Consider the following 12,821-nt stretch of genomic DNA (forward strand, 5'->3'; position numbering starts at 1 on the left):
ATAAATTTTATTTTAAATTTAAAAATATAATCTATATTACTAAGTATTTCTTTATTATAAATTATATAAAAAAAATATAATTTAAGAATACATATTATTTATTAATTATAGTTATGTAAAAAAATTATTCTGCCATACTGAATTAATAGTTAATTTGTTCTGATATAAACAGTTAATAGCTGAGCTCCTAATTTGAATAGCTTGAAAATTTTCTCCTTTGGCCAGGGAAAATCTACTGAGAATTTGAGATTCCAAAATTTAATTTAAAGGTTAAAAATATCATGGAGAAGAAAGGCAGAGAGGAAGACACATGATATCAAACCTGAAAAGGATAAAACAAAAATCAATATTCTTGTTTTGTGTCTGTCTGAAAACCAAAGGTGATGCTGTGTGCACCACCATTCCAAGATGCCATTTATTCTTCATCCTTCTAAATTTCTTTGCTCTTCCAACTGCACAATAATACCAGTTAAGGACACCACTCTTTCCGCTAACATCTTCATCAAGAAACCACAGACCAATCTCGATAAGAACCAAAAGTTCCGTTCTTTTGCTAAGATTACTCTTTCCACTCCCCGTGCTTCCATAGTTTCTAAGAAAGATTCAATTTTGGGATATACCCACTTCACACTTTGCTCCAGGAATGATGGGTTTGATGGCTTTTCCACTGATGTGTCTCAGGAGGCTATTGATGATGGAACCACCACTCAAGAACTTGAGAAGCTTGAGTTGCTAAACAAGCCTTCTCCTGTGCTTGTTACGGAAGAGCCTTCATCTGAAGTTGAAGAAGTGGAAGAGCAAGAAAAGCCCTCGGAAGAGGAGGCTTTGGCACCTTTCTTGAAGTTTTTCAAAGGTAAGGATTCCGGGGAGAATGTTGAGGAAGAGGGTGAGGGGTTGGAGGTTGAGAATGAAGAGGGAGATAAGAAGATTAATGTTGAGTACTATGACCCAAAACCTGGAGATTTTGTGGTGGGTGTTGTTGTTTCAGGTAATGAAAACAAGCTTGATGTCAATGTAGGGGCAGACTTGCTAGGTACAATGTTGACCAAGGAAGTGCTTCCCTTATATGGTAAGGAAATGGAGAACTTGTTGTTTGATGTGAACAGGGATGCTGAGGATTTCATGGTTCAGGGGAAGATGGGAATTGTGAAGAATGAGGAGGCAATAAGTGGAGTACCAGTACTCGGAAGGCCTGTTGTGGAGATTGGAACCATTTTGTTTGCTGAGGTTTTAGGTAGGACATTTAGTGGCCGGCCATTGCTTTCCACCAGAAGATACTTTCGCCGGATTGCCTGGCATCGAGTGAGGCAGGTTTTTCTCTATCTTTTCTTCCGTTTTTTCCACACCACTATGTTTAGTTTAGTAGATATTGTTGGATCACATCCGAAATGGAGAAACTTTTATGTGACGCATAAATACATAAGTATGTATATAAATGAGTGAAAACCTGAGCTTATCAACTGGTTTTAGCTGATTTTATTTTTAAGGTTTAGTTAGTTTAAAGTTTACCTTTTAACAGAAATTGTTCTTAATGGATATTCCAATTTCTATGCTAGAATTTTTTTATGTGAGGCATTATACATACTTGCATTTGCTTCGTGTATCTGCAATGGATACATATTGGACACATTTGGATACCTTACCTATGCATGTTCGTGAAATGTGCAAACCTTTTATTTTAGTTGTTTTGAAAATCTGAGATGGCTGAATACTCCGCAGTATGGCTAGCAAGAGGGTGGTTGGATATGTATCATATGGATCCTTCAATTTCTGATTTTTCATTTTCCTCTCACTATATGGCATGAGATGTTGCCTATATCAAAACTTGTTTTTTTCTCTTCTTTCATGAGATCAACAATTAGAACTTGGTCACTGGACAGAGCAAAGTTGCAGTCATATTACGAGCAAAACAAAGAAAATTTCCTTTTTCTATTATGAATGATTTTCTAGGAGGAAATAAGATTGATACTACTGCTTGTTGGCAATGGGCAGTGATTTATGACAACATAATCTATAATTTTCATTCTATTTTTAGTAATGTTCGTGAAGCATGCTTAGTTTGCATTTGTTGAACTGCAATTAATTATTTATTATGTTTTATGATTTTTATGCATATCTATATGTGTGTGTTGCACGTATGATGTCCTTTATATCTTAAAAATAGTATACACATGGTATTTGAGATTCGCCTTATCCATGCTTCCTTCTGGGTTTGACAGTTCTTATGGCTACTTAATTGTAAAAATATAATATTCATGAATTGCCATTTGTCCTCCATTTAATAGTTACAAGAAATTGGTCCTTCTATGATAATTGATGCCAATTTTGTCTGTCAAGGTCAATCTGTGTGATTTTAATGACTAATTTGATGGAACAAATACGAGATTGAAGGCTCAATTTTGCTTTGTGTATTGGCATGATCAATTTTGATATTAATGTATTACAAATTGAGGACGAATACATAATGTGTATGTTTGACAGGCCAAAATAGATAGTTAGGGTGTGTTAGATTGTGTTTTAGTTTCTAAAAACTATTTCCTTCTGTCCTTATAAAAAGGATCAGAGGTAGTTTTTACGAAACAACTTTCCAAATCTAATTTTTGCAGAGTAGGAGTGAAAAGATGGGACAATGTAAGAAAAACATGAATTATAGAAAACTTGATAGTAGAAAACCAAAACAACTTAGGGATGTTCTATTTTTTTATTTTAGAACAGAGAAAGAAATACTGTTTTTGGAAACAGTTTTAAAAAACTATTTATCAAACAAGTTTATTGTCCCTAAAAACAGAAGATAATAGGAAACAAACAGGCTGTTACTCAATTATTTTGTATCAAAGTGTCAAGCAAATATTACATCATATTTATCCTGAAAATGTAGTGCAAAGGAAAACATAGTTTGATCTAATAATAAAATCCATGCCCATGATCTCACGAATGTTGTCTTATCTTTGTTCCAATCTTATCCCATGTAAAGTCAAATAACATCTTTCTAATGCTGGTGAGATTTAAATTTACAATCTTTTTAATGTTTTGGGCAGATAAAACAGTTCAATGAACCTATAGAGGTTAGAATTACCGAGTGGAATACTGGGGGCCTGCTAACAAGGGTCGAGGTTTGTGCCATTGACTTGAAATTTATGTTCATGCGGCATTCAGGTAAATGCTTATCTCTTTTTGAATTTGTATGGGCAGGGTTTGCGAGCTTTTCTACCCAAAGCTGAGCTTGTAAAAAGAGCAACTAGCTTTACAGAATTGAAAGAAAATGTAAGTTGCAAGCCTTGGAACTTTCCTCCAATCCATGAAAAAAATAACATTTTTCTTATTGGGATGGCTTCTGCAATATTCTTATTTTATTATCTGTTATTTGTTAGATCTGTTGATTGATAACAATATGTACAGCTTCACAAACAGTATCATTGCACTAAGTTTAATTCCTATATAGCTGCTGTCTGAGTGTAAATTTATCCTATATGATCTATCCTTTCAATTTTCAGTTATTCTTTAAGTGAAACTAGTTTTTTTTTTAAGTTTTATACAGGTTTGTTCCTCGAGTGAGTAGCTAAAGATTTTGACTACTTCATAGTGATTAGTGATTAAGCATCTAAGGAAGTTCTGACCTAGTAGTCAGAATGATGTTTTCTGTTGTTCTGTATTCTTTAACATACCCCAATCTTAATTCGCATATATTATTATGGGGTTCACATTGTAAAAAGTGTGATCTAAAAGTTGTCTTCCATAATACGTTTTTGCTTTATGAGCTTCCTATACATTACAATTTCAATTTCTTTCTTGTATTTATGGTTTCTTTTTACACATGGAAGACTCATTAGTATGACAAAACACATTTGTTTCTGCTATTGTCAGTCTTTATTTGGTTTCCTATGCATCTTACCACCACTTGATTACAATGACGTAGGTGGGGCGCCGCATGTATGTACAAATTACTCTGATAGATGAAACCAAAAACAATTTTATACTTAGTGAAAAGGAAGCTTGGGTTAGTATTCAACTCTTCCTATTTCCTATTCTTCCTTGTTCTTTTGCTTTATTTTTTCAAGATATGTTTTTTAGGCCTTTCATTTTCTTCTTGGTCTTCTGAAATTTCCAGTGCACAATATATTTCAGGAAAAACTGAATCTTCGTGAGGGAACACTTCTAGATGGGACTGTGAAAAAGATCCTACCTTATGGAGCCCAAATTAAGCTAGGAAAGAGTAACAGAAGGTCAGTCACCGTTTGGAAATGTATGGATTTGGCCATTTTTTTTATCTTGTTTGATAAATCACAACTTTCTTCAAAGGGATTCCGCGAGGTATTATTCTTTTTTCAAAGGGTAATCCTGTCGTAGAGAATCATTGGATGGTTCCAGTTTGAAGAAATGAAAACTCTATTCAAGTCCGTTTCCTATACATGGCTGATAGAAAAGATAGAGAATAACACATTTGTAAAGAAGAGCTTTTAACTGAAAACATATGATATACCTTATAAATGGGTAGCTACAAGTGTTTGCTTAACTAAAAACCTATGATTTGCCTTAGAAAATAACATGTTTTTATAATCTTTTGACATGATCAATAGGTGAATAATAGCTCTGCTGCAGATGATATTATGCTGGAACATGCATAGATTCTGGGTACTAATGGGGGGAGCGATTCATGAATCACTTTCTGACTAGATCCTAGAGTGAGATCTTTAATATAAAAGGTATATAAGAGAACCTAGTGTGCCCCATCTTACGGATCTATTGAAGGGTATTCCATAACATTTCTGACCTGCCTAAAGAAACCAATGTTTAACCTTTGGGACTTGTTGCTTCCATTTGTCTTAAAAAGATTCTTCACAGCCTAGCCTGCAAAAGTAGAAATTCATGCTTCAGAGCTCACCTGTAGGGAAAAGATGCAAAATAAAAACCTTGAACCCCAATAAGAAAAAGATATTTTAACCCATAAGAGCACAATTGTGTAAGTACTTTGCATAAAAAGAAAAGTTGAAGCTCCAAAAGAAACATTTGAAGTTTTGATCAGCAGCACTAGTTAGCAGTTTTAGGGCTTTTACCGTCTACTTCATAAGAATTGTTTTCCTTTAAATTTCAAAACAACACAAGAGATGTAAATATTTCCTCAAATTGTTTGCATTGCTTTTATCTAGACTATTAAGCATTGTATTGTTTTAAACCCAAAGTAGACGCAGCATAAATGTAAATTTAATTGGTATTGGTGCAACTTGCACTGAACCTCGATTCTCTTACTAAATGAAGGGAACAAAAATAAGGTTTCTATCTATCCTTGCATGACTTTTGTTATTTCCCTATCTTTCATAGTTTTATATTATTCCCATTCTGGTCCATTATATCGCTGTTCTCTCTCATCTGCCACTATGGCTTGGCTGCTTTGTTTTGAAGAGGCTTCTTAGGCATTTTTATCATCTTGAAGATTTATATATCAACTTCATGACTTCTATTCTTAAAGTTGGATTAAGCTGGCTTACATCAACCTGACATTTTGAAATTTAAATGTACCTATTTGATGCCTTTCAGTGGATTGCTGCATGTTTCAAATATCTCTAGAGGTGAAATTACTTCTGTCAGTGACATACTATCTGTTGATGAGAATGTCAAAGTTCTTGTTGTGAGGTCAATGTTTCCTGATAAAATTTCTTTAAGGTAATGGATTACTGACTTTAACTTCTGTAATTGTTGGTACATTCAGTTGATTCCTGTTTCTGTAATAGCCAACTTTAACTCCTTTTGCTTTTCTTTCTATGCAGCATTGCTGACCTTGAAAGTGAACCTGGCCTTTTTATATCAAATAAAGAGGTATATTTATTATTTTCTTAATAAAGACCCTGTTTTGATAAACTTCTCAATAAGTTCTTGTAAGAGAAGGAAATAAGATGGTAACCCATAAGCTAAAATCATCCCATGCACCTTAATGTTTATAAAAGTGATCTCATTTAAGTTCTTTTAAAGGTGTTTTAATTTATTTTGTTCTCTTAATTTCTTTTTCTATTAGTGATTATTGAGAAGTTTATCCAAACAAAGTCAAAGCTGTCTTTGATTTAGTTGGACTGATACTGATAGATGTCTAATGATATTTTTGGTCATGAAAAGAGAGTTTATCTGGAGGCAGATATGATGTCAAAGAAATACAAGCAAAATCTACCACCTTCTGTCAAAACTCAACGATTAGAACCCATACCAACCAGTACCCTACCTTTTGAAAATGAAGCACTTTATGCAAACTGGAAGTGGTTTAAGTTTGAAAAATAATGATGAAACAAGTTGACAAAAAAGCATGATATTAGTTGCTGACAGAAACTCAACTAAGAGAACTTGACATTGCATGGGGGTGTGCCTCTCTGGAAGAACACATGAAAAGACTGTGGTTTTCGTTTTGATGCTGTCATTGTTCTCCTCATGAATACCATAAAGATTACAGGCACTGTGAGATCAAAAGGGTCAGTCAGAGCATAATTAACTTCTATTCTTTCTTTCCATTTTATCTTAATTTTTTCTCTTGTGGGGTATCTATTTATAGATAGATTCATGTAGCTTTATGTAAATTCTGGGATAAATTTTGATGAACACTCAGGAAATCTTTTTGCACTATCATAGTATTGTGTTAACACTTTATTTTTTTACCTACATAGAAAGTGAATCTTTATTTAAAAACTAAAAAGATATAAACTTCATTTTATTAAAAACTTAACATAGATAAACTTCATTATTTTTACCTACATTTGAGCTCAATTCCCTACAAAAATTAGAACTTTAACCGCATAAAAATAAATATAATGACAAAGGCTTTTGTAAAAATGTATTTTTTTTTTCTCATTTCATTTTAAGGGACTATTTTTTAATATTCATAAGCCAATTCCTTTCTAAAATTTATAAAAAAAAATAGAAACTAAGAAATAAAAACAGTTGCGATATAATATTTTTCATTTTCTGTCTGCTGTTTTCTTCAAATGTCCCTGTTCAAAAAATGAAAAAGAAAACATATAATTTCCTTTATTAAAAAAATTATAAATGCCCCATGTTTTTATATTCAAACTACACATGGTATTCCTAAGAATAAGGAAACCCAGGAGAAGCAAAGTAGAAATTTTCAATTTTACTAAGTTTTAAAAGAAAATCACTACAGCACCTTTATAAGGTAAATGTGCTCTACCCATCCATGCATTTGCAGTAATCAAATCATATCAAACCATTTTCAATAGGTACGTTTTATTATTATAACTATTTAACATTAAAAATAAAAAAGCTAGTTATATCATTTAAATATTTAAATTCTAAATATTCTATTATTTATGCTTTTAGAATTTAAATATTTAAATGAATTTTGTATTTTTATTTATAAATCAAAATTTTGATTATATAATTGAATTCTATTATTTATACTTTTATAATTTAAATGGATTTTCTATCTTATTAATAAATCTAAATCTAAATTACTATAATATATAATTGAATTATAAATAATATAATATAAATAAAATTACTAAAATAATAGTCTACAATTTCGAATAATGTATTTTATTAATTCTGATGAAAAAAATATTTTTTAATATTTCTAAAAAAAATACAAACAAAATATTAAATTACAAAAAGAAAACACCCAAAAAAATCAAAGAAAAACCATAAAAAATAAAAATTGAAAAATTTGAAAGAAAAATGAAGTATTATATTTTGTCTTAAAAAAAACAACATAACCTACTGTTTTCAGAAGGCTAATCGATTATACTTTCCTTTAAAAAGTAAATTAATTAAAATATTATTATTATTTGAATATTTATATTAATATTAATAATATTTTTATTATAAATATATTTATATTTTTAGGTATATAAGTATTTTTTATTATTAAAAGTATATTTAATATTTTTATTTTTATTATGAATATATTAAATATTTTTTAGATATATAAGTTTATTTGGAATAAAATTAAATAAAATTAAGTGTTTGTAAGTGCTTATGTGACTCATTGATGTTTCTCTTTAATAATGCAAAACACCATAAATTATTTATCTGTACATCTGTTGATGCAAACAGTTTACACTCTCACATTCTCATATTCGTCCGCCACGTGAGGAGTATGATAATTTGGTACAGCTAGTATTAAAACTATTTTTTCCTTTTTCTATTTTTCTCACTTTCTTCTCCTTTTCCTCCCGGCAATAACGCACTTTCCAACTCTTTCTTCTTTTAACTTCCAAAACATATGTAGCATTGTTAGAATATGTGTATCCAACATGAATGCATTAAAAGAAATATCCGAACCTCGTAACTTCCAACCCTTCTTCATCTACCAAATCAATTTTAACCTGCACTTTATATTTTTTTTAATTTCCAAAATTATTCTTATTCCAAATTTAAAATTATGAAATAATAAATATAATTCAAAAACTAAAAAGATACATTTAAAAAAAAATTAAAACACAAAGTAAAAGTTTCCAAAAATTCAAAAATATATTTCAGAAATTCAAATCCAAAATATTTCCGAATAAAAAGTTCCAGAATATAATTTTTTAAGATTATTATTGTCATTTTGTTGAAGGGACATTTTTATCATTTTCAATAACAAATAACAAATTGATTACATGTTGAAGTTGATATGTAAAAGAGAATTTGCCAAAATACAGATGCCCAAGAAAATTGTGACAACTGTAATAGTTGGATCCCCTCATCCTCCACCCCGTCAATCCCTTATTCCGAAACAAGATATCTCTTAATATAACGGTTTCTTCAAAACCAATGTAAAGCTTTGCAGTTATGTACCAAGTTTAATAACAAAATATTCAAAGAGTATCAACAAGAAGCAAAATATCCAAAAGTGAGCAGTTCGCAATTGCTTAAAATCCAACGTCACTAATAGAGCCGAAACACAATTGTCAAGCACAACGATTGTGCCTTTAAATATGTACACTGCACAATCTGCATAAAGTTTTTTGTTGATGCCTAAAGTCCACCACCGATGAACTCGGGCATGAGTGAATGGACATGAGGGAAGCTTGAGACTTGTACACATTAAAATAATTTGGAACGGAGATAGGAAAGGGAGATGAAAAAAGGAAAAGAATATTTTGGTAAAATGAATAAACCAACTTATCATGTACATCACATAATCATGTACCCTATAGCTTTTGCTATGGTCTAAAAGCATTTTAAAAGGCAACATCCAAACATAATAAAAATGCTCTCAAAAGCTTGGAAGCTATTCTTATTTATATATTCAGGGAGTAGTGTGCTTTCTAAAAATAGTTTTTACATTTGTCCATTTCCTAGTTTTTTTGTCAGAGTATCAGCATGTGCTTTCTAAAAATAGTTTGTAAACTTCTTCCATTCTATATTATTCTCAATGATCCAAAAAGTCTATTACCGATAGTCCGCCTATTTTCACACTATTTATTTCTCTCAGAAGCACTATGATAAAAATGCTAGCTCTAACGTCAAGTCTACAAAGAAAACTATGTAGAGAAAGAACAGCCGAAAAAAAAATTAGTTCAGTCCTGAAAAAGAAATGTGAAACTCAGACAATTTGTACCAAAACCTTTGTTTATAATTTTGACTATTTCTTGACTGCACCCTCCCCAACCAACATGACTCCTTACTCGCAACAAATACACATGTAGAATGAAAATAACAATAATAATAGACTCCCAAGACTAATAGACTCCCAAGACCCCGAAAGCTCAACCATTCAAGCCTCAAAATTCAAACCCAACCCTAACTTTGCCAGCTGACAAAAAACTCACGAGGACACAAACAGCTCAGTTCAGTGACACAATCTGGCAACTATTAAATTTGAGAATATTCCAAGATATGGGCGGCAAAAACAACAACCACCTAACCTTGTCAGATTGCCAAGTATAGAACATGAATAAGAAATACTCAAGCTGAGGATGCAGGTTCTACAGCTTTCTTATCTTCAACTGCCTTGCTTTCCTTTTCAGATTCTATCTCTGTTTTGTCATCAGACTTCTCTTCAGCTTCTTTCTTCTCTGTCTTCTCTTCAACACTTAATTTCTCAATAAGACCAGCTGCTGCAGATGATTCATTGTCATCCTCTGTCTTCTGGGATTCAGCAACTTCTTGGAATGTTTCCATGAAGCTTTTGCAATCTAACAGAGACAAGAAAACAGAATATGCTTAAAATACATCAATCACTACAATTATGGCAAGCACAACAACGATATTTGTTGGGAGAAATAGACGTTCAATACAAAAATATAAAATATCCCTCGACCAAAAAGAGCACAAGAAAGAACATTAGTGATTGTCTAAAATATATCATTACATACAAAGAAAATATCCCTCAGCCCAAAAGAGCACAGGAAATAACATTAGTTATTGATTAAAATATATTATTACATGTCATTTGTGATCTCAAAGTCTTTAGAAGATTTTCAGAACAGAAGATCATGTAACACGGAATCCAAGTAAAAGTAAATTAAAAGATTGAAAAGAAATCCATACAAGAGTTACCGAATGCATGTAATTATAAGTTTATAAACATGATTATATCATGGAGATATAGCTCATTATTCAAATTTTAAAAACCAAGAAACATAGGCAAGTTAAAATCTATTGTTCTGTACCTAAGTTATGAAATACACCAAACAACCAAAGTCTATTGATTTACTAAATTTCTTAAAATCAAAGGCTATGAAATACAATATGACAAAAACAATTTCATAAACTTAACATGGCATTACAAAAGACATCAAATCAATTTACTGACACATGAATATAGTTCAAGTTAGGTCAGATATTCATCACCCATGTAAAAATCTAAAGGATAGAATGAGTAAGTATTTATAGTAGGATGCACGAACCGTATATAATATTTTAGTGTTTGAACCCAATCAAAAACATTATAAATATGCAACTATTAAAGCCAGAAAATGTACCCAAGTCATTTTTGCTTACTGAACCAGATTTCTATTGAAACTGGGAATATATGCAGATAATTTCACTAAAACAAGAATTCAAGACAATACACAACATGGATATTTTATCAAAAAACTTCGGGCCAAATTTTGATGGCAAAGAGATATCAAAATGAACAGATGATGAGAATATTAGTCAGGTCACTTAACCTTCCTCGGGTTCTATACATTAAAATCAATGTTTCTGGTAAAAAAAAATTATGAAATATTGCAAGCACACAAAATCATAATATATTTGGATAGAAAAGGCACCCTAACTAAATTTCCTAGATCACAAAACCCTGAACTGATCAGACGAGTTCATACAAACTTTGCATTAGTGTTTTAGTAGGGATGCATCAAATCCAACTCTATGATGAAGGTTCAAAGAGCAAGTGGAGGCAAGACACTGCTTAGAATGAAATAGACAAGATCTACTGCATAAAAATAGCGAAGACTGAAGAGGAACTTCACACTTTCAAAGATTTATTTTGCTACCATCACATCTATCATCAAACAGAAATTGCCAAAACTGTGAATATCAACCGGGTGACAACAGATAACTCAAGGTATGTAGATGTAAAGTTACAAATCGAACAACTTACTTTCAATAGAAGGAAATCGGATGCAGAAAAGTTCGTCCTTAAGTTCACCGTCAGCATAATCCCTAGCATGCCAAACGCAGGATTTCTCGTTCCCAGCGTGCTCTTGCACAGACATCGTGGCCAAAACTGAAACAATCGAGAACAAATAAAACAAAAAAATTAAACCTCAAAAGCGAAATTCGAAATAAAAAATATGTAAAAGAAAAAAAAAAGAACGTACTGAGATGATTGGCACAGATCTTGAGAGTCTTGGACTGCCTCATGAGAAGCCTAACCTTGCCGGTAACCTTATGCTTCAGGAACTTCACGGTGCCTGCGCCTCGCTCCTTCCACTGGTTCCCATCTTTGTCAAAACGGTACAATTTCGATTTGCTGTGATCAGAGATATACAAGTATAAACCGCACCGATCAGTGTACAAACCGCTAAATCGAAATGTAAAAGTAGAGAAAAATGAGAGGAGTAAATAACGTACAGATCTAGGATTGGATCTTCGTCCTCCTCGCCGGTGGTTACAGCAACCTCCTCGAGTTTGACTATAGGAGCGATGTTAGCTCCGGTGTCCTCGTCATCTCCGGCGGCGGGTACCTCCTCCTCCTCTCGGTGCTCGGGATCGGCGCTCGACATCTTTGGAAAAAGAGAACGTGTGTGGTGCTGCCGCTAGGGTTTGGAAAGTGAGGAAGGGTTTGAGTGCAGCTGGTTTGTGTGCCCAAGTGAACGTGAATGGAGTGTGTGGTGTGAGGGTTATTTTAAACCTTTTAGAAAAAGTAATTTGGTACTATTATTCTGTGTTTTCAATTATTTATAATTTTTAATTGGAAAAGTAATAAACTTTACTGATTAAAAATAATAATTAATTGTGTTAAATTTACTAGTCTCTTGATATTCTTTTATAATTTTATTTCAACAAGGCTTTTTTTTTATATTACTTCTCACTCTAATATTAATATATGGGTATTTTCATTTTATCTATACCTATTTATATATATATAAACGGAATTTCTTTAAACTGCTCTAAATATTTATTTATATATATTTATTCTTATTTAATATTTTATTTTATTAATTTATTTTCATTATTTAAAGAATTTATAATTTCAGAAGTTAATAAAACATTTTTTAAATTTTTAAATTTATTTTATTTGTAGTCATTCTTTTATTTCTTAAAGTTCTTCTTCTCTATAAAATAAAATATTAAAGATATTTATTAATATTTGTACTGCTTTAGTAGGAGAAACGTGGGTTGATGGACATTTACTTTTACTTTAACTTCCTCATCAAAAAATATATTTT

At 31.6% G+C, this 12,821-nt stretch overlaps 2 protein-coding genes across 2 annotated transcripts; one reads left to right on the forward strand and one right to left on the reverse strand.

Moving 5' to 3' along the window:
* Positions 1 to 282: 282 nt before the first annotated feature.
* LOC137830394 (protein PIGMENT DEFECTIVE 338, chloroplastic) lies at positions 283 to 6,609 on the forward strand. The gene is made up of 8 exons (XM_068637704.1): positions 283 to 1,311; positions 3,039 to 3,113; positions 3,193 to 3,264; positions 3,917 to 3,997; positions 4,126 to 4,223; positions 5,536 to 5,661; positions 5,766 to 5,814; positions 6,109 to 6,609. The coding sequence occupies exons 1-8, from the start codon at positions 409 to 411 to the stop codon at positions 6,265 to 6,267; spliced, it is 1,563 nt and encodes a 520-aa protein (XP_068493805.1). The 5' UTR covers positions 283 to 408; the 3' UTR covers positions 6,268 to 6,609.
* Positions 6,610 to 9,534: 2,925 nt separating this feature from the next.
* Positions 9,535 to 12,302, reverse strand: LOC137830395 (ran-binding protein 1 homolog b-like). Its single transcript, XM_068637705.1, has 4 exons — positions 12,004 to 12,302; positions 11,751 to 11,902; positions 11,531 to 11,656; positions 9,535 to 10,118 (listed from the first exon to the last, which is right to left on the reverse strand). Exons 1-4 carry the CDS (start codon positions 12,153 to 12,155, stop codon positions 9,889 to 9,891), a joined length of 660 nt encoding a protein of 219 aa, XP_068493806.1. The 5' UTR covers positions 12,156 to 12,302; the 3' UTR covers positions 9,535 to 9,888.
* Between the last annotated feature and the right edge of the window lie 519 nt (positions 12,303 to 12,821).

The sequence above is a fragment of the Phaseolus vulgaris genome, chromosome 7 (genome assembly GCF_000499845.2).
Source record: "Phaseolus vulgaris cultivar G19833 chromosome 7, P. vulgaris v2.0, whole genome shotgun sequence".
Taxonomy (NCBI): domain Eukaryota; kingdom Viridiplantae; phylum Streptophyta; class Magnoliopsida; order Fabales; family Fabaceae; genus Phaseolus; species Phaseolus vulgaris.